Source organism: Schistocerca nitens, chromosome 11, assembly GCF_023898315.1.
Source record: "Schistocerca nitens isolate TAMUIC-IGC-003100 chromosome 11, iqSchNite1.1, whole genome shotgun sequence".
NCBI lineage: Eukaryota > Metazoa > Arthropoda > Insecta > Orthoptera > Acrididae > Schistocerca > Schistocerca nitens.
In genome coordinates this window covers 52618222-52632705 of record NC_064624.1, presented here as the reverse complement: position 1 = coordinate 52632705, position 14484 = coordinate 52618222, and the positions used below count along the sequence as shown (strand labels likewise).

At 44.0% G+C, this 14484-nt stretch overlaps 1 protein-coding gene across 1 annotated transcript in view; it reads right to left on the bottom strand.

Annotated features, from left to right (window-relative positions):
* Positions 1-8802: 8802 nt before the first annotated feature.
* LOC126213480 (poly [ADP-ribose] polymerase tankyrase-2-like) overlaps positions 8803-14484 on the bottom strand; it is an 85714-nt gene continuing 80032 nt past the window's right edge. The window contains exon 3 of the mRNA XM_049941259.1: positions 8803-9379. Coding sequence (XP_049797216.1) covers positions 8878-9379 — 502 coding nt within the window. The 3' untranslated portion in view covers positions 8803-8877. The remainder of the gene's footprint in view (positions 9380-14484) is intronic.

Genomic DNA, 14484 nt, shown 5'->3' with positions numbered 1-14484 from the left:
CTGCCAAGTCAGTACATAGAACTTTACTTTCGAATTCGTTGAACGCCTCTCGCATAGCCCTCCTCACACTGCGTTTCGCATCGCGTAATTTTTGTTTGTCTGCAAAGCTTTGGCTATGTTTATGTTTGCTGTGAAGTTCCCTTTGCTTCCGCAGCAGTTTTCTAACTCGGTTGTTGTACCGTGGTGGCTCTTTTCCATCTCTTAAGATCTTGCTTGGCACATACTCATCTAACGCATATTGTACGATGGTTTTGAACTCTGTCCAATGATCCTCAGAACTATCTGTACTTAAAACAAAACTTTTGTGTTGAGCCGTCAGGTACTCTGAAATCCGCTTTTTGTCACTTTTGCTAAACAGATAAATCTTTGAAAGAGTTTGACAAAACACCGTTCGGCGTTACTAAGCTTGTGTTCCGTCGGAGGGTCACCGAGCACCTGCTTTAAGTGAACAATGTCCTAGCTACAGAAAAAGGACCTTTCTAGGGCCGACACAATTTGTAAAAAACATTTCTGTACGCGAATTAACTGGTGTTGACGGGTTTGTTTCGAGTATGTTTTATCATCAAACTACAGTGTATGTGGGGATTCGCCCCCAGGCCCCGAGAGTGGAAGGCCGGCGCGCCACCACCGAGCGTGCGGGCCGCCTCGGATACATAGCGATCTCTGGCAGACAAAGAATTCGCGGTTCTGCGTTGTCCAGAGCATCCGGCAACAGGGCAATCTCGCGGCCAATCGGAGAACGTGGCGCCAAGTTTCCGTACTTTCAAAATTGTGCGTTGTTGATCTGCACAACATTAGTAGTTTTGGTTCCTACTGGCATCAGCTATCCAGGATAAAAATTTTGTGACACGGTTTTTCTCCACACTGTATAATCTAGGGAAAACGAAACCATCGACGAGCAGTTGGTAGCATTCATAGGCCGCTGATTCATATTTCTGTTTGTTTTAGTGGCTAACATGATCAGAGAGGTATTGCTTACACTGCTTATATACAGTTCGTCACTAACTATTTCTGAATGCAAGGACTCTTTGTATGTGAAAGTTTCCTTGTAATATCAGAATTTTTTCACTCTGATAACTGTCATGTCTTGTCCCAAGAGCCGGCCGCGGTGGTCTAGCGGTTCTAGGCGCGCAGTCCGGAACCGCGCGACTGCTACGGTCGCAGGTTCGAATCCTGCCTCGGGCATGGATGTGTGTGATGTCCTTAGGTTAGTTAGGTTTAAGTAGTTCTAAGTTCTAGGGGACTGATGACCACCGATGTTAAGTCCCATAGTGCTCAGAACCATTTGAACCATTTGAATTTTGTCCCAAGTTGGATGGTACATGTCCACGCTATATCAGGTGTTCGGCGAAGGTAGAATGACTATTTTCTTCCTTCCAGCATTTTATACAGGGTGTTACAAAAAAGTACGGCCAAACTTTCAGGAAACATTCCTCACACACAAAGAAAGAAAATATGTTATGTGGACATGTGTCCGGAAACGCTTACTTTCCATGTTAGAGCTCATTTTATTACTTCTCTTCAAATCACATTAATCATGGAATGGAAACACACAGCAACAGAACGTACCAGCGTGACTTTGTTACAGAAAATGTTCAAAATCTCCTCCGTTAGCGAGGATACATGCATCCACCCTCCGTCGCATGGAATCCCTGATGCGCTGATGAAGCCCTGGAGAATGGCGTATTGTATCACAGCCGTCCACAATACGAGCACGAAGAGTGTCTACATTTGGTACCGGTGTTGCGCAGACAAGAGCTTTCAAATGGCCCCATAAATGAAAGTCAAGAGGGTTGAGGTCAGGAGAGCGTGGAGGCCATGGAACTGGTCCGCCTCTACCAATCCATCGGTCACCGAATCTGTTGTTGAGAAGCGTACGAACACTTAGACTGAAATGTGCAGGAGCTCCATCGTGCATGAACCACATGTCGTGTCGTACTTGTAAAGGCACATGTTCTAGCAGCACAGGTAGAGCATCACGTATGAAATCATGGCGGTGAATCGAGGAAGTAAAGTACATACTGACGAAACTAAAATGAGCTGTAACATGGAAATTAAGCGTTTCCGGACACATGTCCACATAACATCTTTTCTTTATTTGTGTGTGAGGAATGTTTCCTGAAAGTTTGGCCGTACCTTTTTGTAATACCCTGTATATTCTATATGTCTTGTTTTGAAGTTCTTTCCTGTATTCCTGAGATACACTGATTCACATTCGTGACAAAGTAACTGGGTGAGCCACTAACTATTGCCACCAAGAATAACTCCTAAAGTATGATAGTAGCTGAAACGCTTGTGGGACAGATGTTGCATGCGACAACGGGGGCCATAATATGACGTTGGTTTTTTGTTCCTAGGAGGGGTCGCGTCAGACGTATGAAAGTCAACTTTTTTTTTTAGTGGAATGTTATAGTTTGGCTATCGAGACGATGATTTCATCTAATGGGATGCCACAGCTATTTTCTGATAGCGGCTATCGAGACGAATCCAGTGATGTGTAACAGTAAGGTCTTTGAAGGTCAACGGAGGTCAAAAAGGTAGCATGAACGTCCATTTATAGAAAGTTTTCGAAATGATAACCATTGGTATCAATGCAGTGCTGCAATCTTCTTATCATGGACTGAGTGGTATTCCTCATCACATCGGCACTTATCGAAACACATGCTCTGACAAATCTCTCTCGCATATCGTGCAAATAGTAAATATTCGCCGAATAAGGCGTATCCATCTAACGTGCCGTTGACATGTAAACTGTGTTCGACGGTTTCGCAATACAATACTAATAGGAACAGTAGGACTAGTATCGTCGAATCAAGCGAATGTGAATGATGTATTCCTTCGAAGAACAAGTCGATATGCTTCTCATTTACGTAGAATGCCAACGAAATTCAGTGAGAGCTATAGACTTTTATGCTGAAACATATCTTCAGCATACTCACCCGACACGTCGTACATTTAAATATGTGTGTGACAAATTGAGAACAACTTCTCATTCTGGAATTTCCAAATCGTTGGACTGGACGCGGAGGAGATGTGTCGTGGCCGGCTCGTTCGCCAGACTTGACGCCTCTGTATTTTTTCTTGTAAGGATTCGTAAAAGACATTGTTTATAAAGACGTTCCAACTACTCCTGAAGATATACGAGAGAGAATTGTCAGAGCATGTGCTTCGATGAGTGCCGATGTGATAAGAAGTACCACTCAATCCATAAGAAGATTGCAGCACTGCATTGATACCTATGGTCGTCACTTCGACCACCTTCTGTAGATGGACGTTCATGCCACCTTCGTTACCTTCTTTGACCTTCAAAGACCTTAGTTTTACACATCACTGGATTCGTCTCGATAGCCACTATCAGAAAATAAATACCAAACCATAGCATCCCATTAAAAAAAAAAAAGTTTACGTTCGTATCTTTGTCGTGACCGCAACTAGCAACAAGAAATAAATGTCATATTATGGCGCCCATTGTCCCATGCAACTTTTGTCCCACAAACTTTTCAGCTTCTATCATACTTTCGTAGTTATTATAGGTGACTCACCCAGTATATCTGCATCTTGGTATTTATCTGGTTTGTCTGTTGTTTGTTAACGTGATAGGTGCGTGTTTCCTATTCTGTAGGCAATGCGTAATCCCTGCTTTTTTTATGTATTCGCTATCCTGTGTGTTGCTTTGCGTTTGTACGTCAAAGTGTACGACTCTTTTCTTCCGTTAGTCATGTTATGGGCGTTAATGTTTTGTTTTACTGTGTGTGGTATCTGTGAGGTTCTGTGGTATTTGTATTCTCTGCTTGTTTTCATTTTTCCTTGTGTTTTTGATTTTTTGGTTGAGCTATCCTATATGAGTGTTTTAACCATTGTTTGTGACTGTGAGCTGTACTGTTTGTAATTCTTTTTCATGGTTTTCTTTGCTGAGTGGAATATTATTTAGTCTGTGTAACATGTATCGTAGGGCCGTTAATTTTCGATTTTTCAGGTGGTTGGACGAAGCATGTATAATTGTATCTGTAGCTGTTGGCTTTCTGAAGATGTCAAGTGTGTGCTTATTGTTGCCTCTCTTTACTGTTATATCCAAAAAATGTATTTCCTTTTGTGTTTCTTCCTCCATGGTGAACTGAACATTTTTATGTATATCGTTAATGTCTGCATTAACTGCTAGTTTGCCTACCATACAGATTATTTCATTCACATATCTGTATCAGTAAACAATTTTGTATCCTTTCTTTGTGATGACTGTATCAAATATTGTGTTTTCTATGTGGTTGATGAACATGTTTGCCAATGTTCCCAATATTGGGTATCTCATTGGAAGCCCATCTTCTTGTAAGTAAAATTCTCTTTTCAAATTGGAAGTAATTTTGGGATGTGATTGCTTTGAGAGCTTCAGTTATTTTATTAATATTGTCTGCAGCTAGTTTTTTGTATGTCAGTAAGTTTTCTTTAATTAGTTTTAGTGTGTATTGAGGTATACATGTTCTCTATGTTGAAAGGGTGTCATTCCGTTTGTGGAACGTGTAAGTCCTTTATTTGTGTTGAGTTCATTTGTTTTTCCCTGTTGTTGCATTATCATTTTGTTCATGTGTTTTGCCACATGGTATTATGGTGTGTTCACGAAATTAATAACAGGCCTCAACGAAATCAGGTCTTTGTGAACCTACGATTCACTTCTGAATGTTGGTGCCTTTGTCTTCTTTTGTGTGATGTGTTGATTCTCTTTATCTGTGGATACGTGTTTGATGTCTCTGAGGTTTTTTTATGTATGTCTGGAAATATGCTGTTGTACCAGATTTCAATTTTTTAGTATTGTTAGATGAAACCTTTGGTTTTCCCTATATATTGTCCTTTATTGATCAGTACTGTGTTGTTCCCTTTATCAGCTCTTGTGTCTATGATGATGTCTTTCTTTGACATGCTGATTATGTTGTTTATTTCACTAGTTCTCGTGTTAGCCCAATATTTATTGTGCTATTTTCTTGTTTCACTTCCTCTGTCAGGATGCTTTCCGTTTCTACAATCAGAGTTTCTAGGTAGCAGTTAACTATTTTTGTTCTGATCTGTTTGAGCCCTTCCTCTAATAGCTATGCTTCTTTCTCTGTTAATTCTGAATCTGTGTGTTTTATTGGTTTCCGGTGACATTTGTAGTGGTACAGGTATTGTACTTTACAATGCTTTTCTTTCTGGTTGTTTTGTTAGTGAGTGTTCCGATGTTTCGTTTCTCTCTGTTCTGTGTATACTGCAGTGTTCTTGCTGTGGTGTGATAAATTTTTTGTATTATTTTGTTCATTACCCTTGAGTTATTAATAAATGGTGATAAGTCAAGAAAACAGCATGTAACATTCTATTAAGCATGAATTTCTTGGTATGAAGCGACTTGATTTCAATATTTAGCCAAGTGTTTTGTGCAAATGATTTCAGTCTTTGTGTTGCCAAAGAGTTTAAATGGTTCAAATGGCTCTGAGCACTATGGGACTTAACATCTGTGGTCATCAGTCCCCTAGAACTTAGAACTACTTAAACCTAACTAACCTAAGGACATCACACACATCCATGCCCGAGGCAGGATTCGAACCTGCGATCGTAGCAGTCGCGCGGTTCCGGACTGCGCGCCCAGAACCGCTAGACCACCGCAGCCGGCCGCCAAAGAGTTGTTCTGACCTTTGCATTGATATAACTCGGAATTATTTACTTTGCAAGTCTGATTGATTCCAATGTTTCAGATGGTCTTATGGAGTATTCTCGACAAAAGATAAACACACAGCAACAATTGGCAAACTACACACTGTAAACACACACGTGTTGATCACAAAATGAAAAGTGCAAGATATCTAAGTGATGTGTTGTAACAAATATGGCTGAAAAACACCGTAAATCGGCCAGCTGGAGCATGGGAACTAATGAACACATCTCCAGGACCACATATATGATCTAAAAGCACTGGAAATCGTAAGTAACACCGAACGATAATTTCACTGCACGAAATTTGTGCTACGAAAGTTGATTCTAATCTGAAAAACAAGAGAAAATGTAACATAGTAACATACTGTAACTACTACATAATAGCTGCGTGTAGTAGCCGTGTGGTCTAGGGGAACTTGTCACAGTTCGCGCGACTCCCCCCGTCGGAGGTTAAGAGTCCTGCCTCTGGCATGCGTGTGTGTACTGTCCTTAGCGTAAGTTAGATTAAGTAGTGTGTAAGCTTCGGGCTCGATGACCTCAGCAGTTCGGTCCCATAGTACTTACCACAAATTTAAAAAAAAATTACTGCATAATACACTTATTATATGTACAAAAATAGATTTAAGCGTCAGGAAATCGTTTCTCAAAATATTTGTATGGAGTGTTGCCATGTATGGAAGTGAAACGTGGACGATAAATTGTTTGTACAAGAAGAGAATAGAAGCTTTCGAAGTGTGGTGCTACAAAAGAAAGCTGAAGATTAGATGGGTAGATCACATAACTAATGAGGAGGTATTGAATAGAATTAGGGAGAAGAGAAATTTGTGGCACACCTTGACTAGAAGAAGGGATCGGTTGGTAGGACATATTCTGAGGCATCAAGGGATCACAAATTTAGTATTGGAGGGCAGCGTGGAGGGTAAAAATCGTAGAGGGAGACCAAGAGTTGAATACACTAAACAGACTCAGAAGGATGTAGGTTGCAATAGGTACTGGAAGATGAAGAAGCTTGCAAAGGGTAGAGTAGCATGGGGCATATTTTCATCTCACGGGTTATGCGAATAAACAGAACTACCGTTACTGGGCAAACACAAATCTTAATGGCGTTCATGAGCGCCCTTTGCACGCTAGTAAAGTGACAGTATTGTGTTGTGTGGTGTTTCATCACATGGGACTGTCGGACCGTATTTTTTCGCAAATGAACAGGGAAAAACAATAATTGTCAATGCCAATCGTTACGTGGAGATGTTAGGAACTTTCGTTACACCTGCACTGAACAACCGGTTTCAACAGGACGGAGCAACATCACACACTGCACAGCGATCAGTGGCATACGTGCGAGAACTGTTTGGCAGCCGTGTGATCTCACGATTCGGTAACACTCCCTGGCCCCCTATATCGCCAGATTTTACAGTTTCTGATTTTTTCTTGTGGGGCTACCTCAAGAGAAAAGTCTACACGACTCGACCAAGAACCCTGGATGAGTTAAAACACAGAATTCAAGATGCAGCATCCCAGCTGAGATGTAGCAGTGGACAATGTGGAATCTCAACAGCATATATCACGAATGTATATTACTGGCCAATAAAATTTCTACACCACGAAGATGAAGTGCTACAGACGCGAAATTTAACCGATAGGAAGAATATGCTGTGATATGCAAATAATTAGCTTTTCACACAAGGTTGGCGCCGGCGGCGACACCTACAACGTGATGACATGTGGAAAATTTCCAACCCATTACTCATACACAAACAGCAGGTGCCTGATGAAACGTTGTTGTGATGCCTCGTGTAAGGAGGAGAAATGCGTACCATCACGTTTCCGACTTTGATAAAGGTCGGATTGTAGCCTATCGCGATTGCGGTTTATCGTATCGCGACATTGCTGCTCGCGCTGGTCGAGATCCAATGACTCTCAGCAGAATATGGAATCGGTGGATTCAGGAGGGTAATTTGGAACGCCGTGCTGCATCCCAATGGCCTCGTATCACTAGCAATCGAGATGACAGGCATCTTATCCGCATGGCTGTAACGGATCGTGCAGCCACGTCTCGATCCCTGAGTCAACAGATGGGGACAACAACCATCTGCACGAACAGTTCGATGACGTTTGCAGCAGCACGGACTACCAGCTCGGAGACCATGGCTGGGGTTACCCTTGACGCTGCATCACAGACAGGAGCACCTGCGTTGGTGTACTTAACGACAAACCTGGGTGCACGAATGGCGAAACGTCATTTCCTTGGATGAATCCAGGTTCTGATTACAGCATCGTGATGGTCGCATCCGTGTTTGGCGACATCGCGATGAACTCACATTGGAAGCGTGTATTCATCATCGCCATACTGGCGTATCACCCGGCGTGATGGTATGGGGTGCCATTGGTTACACGTCTCGGTCTCCTCTTGTTCGCATTGACGGCACTTTCAACAGTGGACGTTACATTTCAGATGTGTTACGACCCGTAGCTCTACCCTTCATTCGATCCCTGCGAAACCCTACATTTCAGCAGGATAATTTCTGGATACAGAAAATGTTCGACTGCTGCCCTGGCCAGCACATTCTCTAGATCTCTCACCAACTGAAAACGTCCAGTCAATGGTGGCCGAGCAACTGGCTCGTCACAATACGCCAGTCACTACTCCTGATGAACTGTGGTATGTTGAAGCTCCATGGGCAGCTGTACCTGTACACGCCAACCAAGCTATGTTTGACTCAATTCCCAGGCTTGTCAAGGCCGTTATTACGGCCAGAGGTGGTTGTTCTGGGTACTGATTTCTCAGGATCTATGCACCCAAATTGTGTGAAAATGTAATCACATATCAGTTCTAGTATAACATATTTGTCCAATGAATATCCGTTTATCATCTGCATTTCTTCTTGGTGTAGCAATTTTAATGGCCAGTAGTGTATTTGTACAGAAGGAAGCCGTCAGAGGATCGTAGTTTTTTAAAAATGATAAATGCCATGAATGTTTTGTAAATGGCAAAGTTGTAAGGTTTCAATTACTATTAATGAAATTTCTTTCCTTCATCACGTTTAGTTTTATTGGATTGTGGAAATGATCCTGTTTTCTGTGTCGCCCTGTAGCTCGTAAATTTGGGTACAAAGAATGACTGCTGGATTAACTTTTTTGTATTATTTATTTTAAAAAAACAACAAATTTAGGTATAGAAGCAGTTTTAGTCTTGCTCCAGAGTTATCTGTTGGAATGCTTGTTTAATCTCAGCATGTCTACCAAGTGCAGGTGGTTCTTCTGCCTGGCGATGTCCAGCGCCGTTTCCCCACAGTGAGCCCTCACCCGCCTGTTAGCCCCCGCTTCCAGCAGCACCGTCACCGCTTCGGTATAGCCATTGGATGCTGACTCGTGCATTGGCGTCCACCCCCATTTATTCTTGACGTTGGGGTCGGCAGAATTGGCCAACAGCAGACGCATCACATCCACGCAGCCATTGAACGCGGCCCGGTGCAGAGGCGTGGTCTGATACTCGTCTCTGGCATCCACCTCGGCTCCAGCTGCTACCAGGCACCGCGCCACCTCCAGGTGCCCATTGCACGCTGCATAGTGCAAGGGGGTCCACCACCAGCCACCCCTAGCTGCCACGTCCGCCCCTGCCGTGAGCAGCTCCTTCACCTCCGCCACGGCGCCCACCTTAGCTGCCTCCAGCAGCCTCCTGTCCTTCTCCTCTGCAGGAAGCCTTCTGTCAAAACAAAGAAATTCTCACACTTTTCTCCAAACACACACTTCTGATAAACTAAATTATAATGGAAGCTGAACTGTGACCAGTTATAAAAACACGTATGTACAATGACAAATTAAAAATATACAGTACTCTCCTATGATACAGATCACTGGGAAAGTATTTCTGCATATTGAGGTTTGGATATATACTTGCATCATGATCTCCAAGTACTCACACTCTTCATTAAAATTTTTACATTCCACATCTCAAGAAATTCATTTGTCATTTTGAATCCTAAGAGTAAGTTCACTTGATCTCAAGATGCAATTGTTAAACAGTCATTCCCCCTGGTGAAATACATGCTGTGTATGTCTGTGTGTGTGTGTGTGTGTGTGTGTGAGCTGACGTTTGTGGCAGAACGGTTCTAGGCTCTTCAGTCAGGAACCGCGCTGCTGCTACTGTAGCAGGTTCGAATCCTGCCTCGGGCATGGGTGTGTGTGATGTCCTTAGGTTAGTTAGGTTTAAGTAGTTCTAAGTTCTAGGCGACTGATGACCTCAGAAGTTAAGTCGCATAGTGCTCAGAGCCATTTTGAACCACATCCATGCCCAAGGCAGGATTCGAACCTGTGACCGCAGCGGTCACGCGGTTCCAGACTGAAGCGCCTTGAACCGCTCGGCCACCGCAGCCAGCTAAAAATAAGTTTCTGTTTTTGTATACTTATGATAAAACTTAGAATGAGAAATGATCTTTTACAAAATAATGTTGTGAAGTTCGCGTTTTTGAAACATACATTCTTATAATCAAACCTGGAAAACCACAAAATTTGTGCTACTGCAACAGTATCACTTTCTCCCTTTCATATCATGAACAAGTTGAGATTGTATTTGTGTACAGCCAAGCAGATGGGAACAGTAGAGCAGCAGTACGGCTATACCAAAACAATAACCCTCACAGACACTAACCACACCACATAACATTTTAAGCTAGTTTTGGGTGTTTGTGTGATCATGGGTCCTTTCAGACAGACGAATGTGCAGGGAAACTGAGGACTTTGCATAGACCAGGTCTGGAGGATACTGAAACGAACCCTTGTACAAGCTATGGGCAAGTGCTCTCCAACATGGTGTAAGCCAAAGTACAATTATGTATATCCTGCATGACAGCTGTTACTATCCCAATTGCGTGCAATCCCACAGGGGCCACTTCGCACATTTGTTGGGATGTGGATGTTATGCAGCTCTGTGATAAGCTCCAGCATGACTTCTTGTCGTTGCATCCACATACTCGTATATACCTGCAGTTGGCTCCTGGGTAAGTGTAAAGCGATGCAAGAACTGTACATATCCTAAGTTTTTACCTGTTCGGTAAAATTAAAGTTTGGCTTCTAGACCTCTTTGTAAACCACTCATTTATAATGTTCCCATAATGAGAGTGCTTTGGCAAACAAATTATCTACATATTCTCTGAAGAAAGTGTTTCTGCTTATTCTGTTTTCATTTATGGAGAATACATAAATATTAAATAACAACAGATCCTGTAGCTATACCACTAAGGCCCTTCAATCATTTCAAACCGAATGTATTACATTTTACTCCATATCTAGATAAAGTTGTGTATCCAACTGTATCGCCTACATTACACAATGTGTCATATCGAAATTTTTATTTTTTATCAGATTTTACTTCCTATAAGGAAATTATAGCTCACTCTGCTGTGTAAAACTAGTCTTTAAAAGTCTATATACACTCCTGGAAATTGAAATAAGAACACCGTGAATTCATTGTCCCAGGAAGGGGAAACTTTATTGACACATTCCTGGGGTCAGATACATCACATGATCACACTGACAGAACCACAGGCACATAGACACAGGCAACAGAGCATGCACAATGTCGGCACTAGTACAGTGTATATCCACCTTTCGCAGCAATGCAGGCTGCTATTCTCCCATGGAGACGATCGTAGAGATGCTGGATATAGTCCTGTGGAACGGCTTGCCATGCCATTTCCACCTGGCGCCTCAGTTGGACCAGCGTTCGTGCTGGACGTGCAGACTGCGTGAGACGACGCTTCATCCAGTCCCAAACATGCTCAATGGGGGACAGATCCGGAGATCTTGCTGGCCAGGGTAGTTGACTTACACCTCCTAGAGCACGTTGGGTGGCACGGGATACATGCGGACGTGCATTGTCCTGTTGGAACAGCAAGTTCCCTTGCCGGTCTAGAAATGGTAGAACGATGGGTTCGATGACGGTTTGGATGTACCGTGCACTATTCAGTGTCCCCTCGACGATCACCAGTGGTGTACGGCCAGTGTAGGAGATCGCTCCCCACACCATGATGCCGGGTGTTGGCCCTGTGTGCCTCGGTCGTATGCAGTCCTGATTGTGGCGCTCACCTGCACGGCGCCAAACACGCATACGACCATCATTGGCACCAAGGCAGAAGCGACTCTCATCGCTGAAGACGACACGTCTCCATTCGTCCCTCCATTCACGCCTGTCGTGACACCACTGGAGGCGGGCTGCACGATGTTGGGGCGTGAGCGGAAGACGGCCTAACGGTGTGCGGGACCATAGCCCAACTTCATGGAGACGGTTGCGAATGGTCCTCGCCGATACCCCAGGAGCAACAGTGTCCCTAATTTGCTGGGAAGTGGCGGTGCGGTCCCCTATGGCACTGTGTAGGATCCTACGGTCTTGGCGTGCATCCGTGCGTCGCTGCGGTCCGGTCCCAGGTCGACGGGCACGTGCACCTTCCGCCGACTACTGGCGACAACATCGATGTACTGTGGAGACCTCACGCCCCACGTGTTGAGCAATTCGGCGGTACGTCCACCCGGCCTCCCGCATGCCCACTATACGCCCTCGCTCAAAGTCCGTCAACTGCACATACGGTTCACGTCCACGCTGTTGCGGCATGCTACCAGTGTTAAAGACTGCGATGGAGCTCCGTATGCCACGGCAAACTGGCTGACACTGACGGCGGCGGTGCACAAATGCTGCGCAGCTAGCGCCATTCGACGGCCAACACCGCGGTTCCTGGTGTGTCCGCTGTGCCGTGCGTGTGATCATTGCTTGTACAGCCCTCTCGCAGTGTCCGGAGCAAGTATGGTGGGTCTGACATACCGGTGTCAATGTGTTCTTTTTTCCATTTCCAGGAGTGTATTTTCATTTATGACGTGTTACTTTTTTATAAGGTCTTTTATTTGTCCTCAAAACCATCTGATGTCCACCAAAGAGAGACGCCTTCACTTTCTTTGACATGCACGTCTTTGTTCTTATTGGTTCTAGCAGTACTCTGTCTCGAGACACATTCTGCTTTCGAGTACGGTTTTCTTATTCTCCTTACCAACGAACTTTTGGCCACCTTTTTTTTTAAGTGCTCTTCTAGTTGACTTTATTTTCTGCTCTTTTATTTCCTCCTCGGATTGTTCCCTTGTCACTTTTTAGTAACCTACTGGAAATGCATCCTGAATGATGTCCTCTCTCTTTAAATTGGTGAAACTGTAGTGATGTCTGTATTGTGGCAGACACACATTGTGGCAGCGTGCATGGAACGTCTGCTCTTAATTACACACACTGATAATGCATCACATTCCTATGTAAGCTTATTACGCTTATACCACATCGAGTTTTAATATCCTCCTGCGCCATCAGGAACACTAACCCATGGTTCCCCACTTTGGTGGGCTGTTTGTGAAAGCTGTGACTGTCATGCTTTAGGCCGCTGACTTGTGGAGAGGTCCACCTGTTAGCTTTAAGGTGTCGTTCTGGCTGCTAATTGTGTACTGTGAGACGTGATATCGGCATAGTGATATGCTTCAAGTCTAAAAATTGCAACAGGACAGAATTTATAGTATGACAACACCACAAATGGAAAATGATAGATACATGACTGCCATCCTTGTATGGTACCACAGCATACTCCAGAGTTCCTGGTGCTGGTAAAGAATGACATTTCCTGCTCATATTCTGTTTCTGTTTAAGCTGCATTGCTGTCTTATTGGTAGAAGCAGCGAAGCTACTTTTTGTACAGACGTTTGCATCGTGCAACCCAAGAGCTGAGCACTCTTCTACTGGCCTGCAAAGAGCACAGGTCACTGTTATATACTGAACAGTTGGAGCTATGAAAATCTTGATTCATTCATGATCTTTGTTATCTAACTTATTTGCTAATAACCACAGAACAGTTCAATGTAGTGATCCTTCGAACCAGTTATGAAAAGGCAATGAAAGCATTGAGAGCTACACTAAATGATCAAAAATATTCGGACATCCCAAAAAACGTACGTTTTTCATATTAGGAGTATTGTGCTGCCACCTACTGACAGGTACTCGTTATCAGCGACCTCAGTAGTCATTAGACATCGTGAGAGAGCACCATGGGACGCTCCGTGGAACTTATGGACTTCGAACGTAGTGAGGTGATTCGGTGTCACTTGTGTCAGACATCTGTACGCGAGATTTCCACACTCCTCAACATCCCTTGCTTCATTGTTTCTGATGTCATAGTGAAGGGGAGACGTGAAGGGACACGTACAGCACAACAGTGTACAGGCAGACCTCGTCTGTTGACAGAGAGAATGCTGACGGTTAAAGAGGGTCATAATGTGTAATAGGCAGAAATCAACCCAGACCATCACACAAGAATTCCAAACTGCGTCAGAATCCACTGCAAGTACTATGACAGTTAGGTGGGAGGTGAAGAAACTTTGATTTCATGGTCGAGCAGCTGCTCATAAGCCACACATCACGCCGGTAAATGCCAAACAACACCTCGCTTGGTGTAAGGAGCGTAAACGATGGACGATTGAAAAGTGGAAAAACGTTGTGTGGAGTGACGAATCACGGTACACAATGTGGCTATCCGATGGCAGGGTGTGGGTATGGCGAATGCCCGGTGAATATCGTCTGCCTGCGTGTGTAGTGCCAGCAGTAAAATTCGAAGGCGGTGGTGTTATGGTGTGGTCATGTTCTTCATGGAGGGGGCCTGCACCCCTTGTTTTTTTCTGTTTCAGTATGACAGCACAGTCCTACGTTGATGTTTTACGCACTTTCTAGCTTCCCACTGGGGAAGAGCAGTTCGGGAATGGCGACTGCATCTTTCGACACGATCGAGC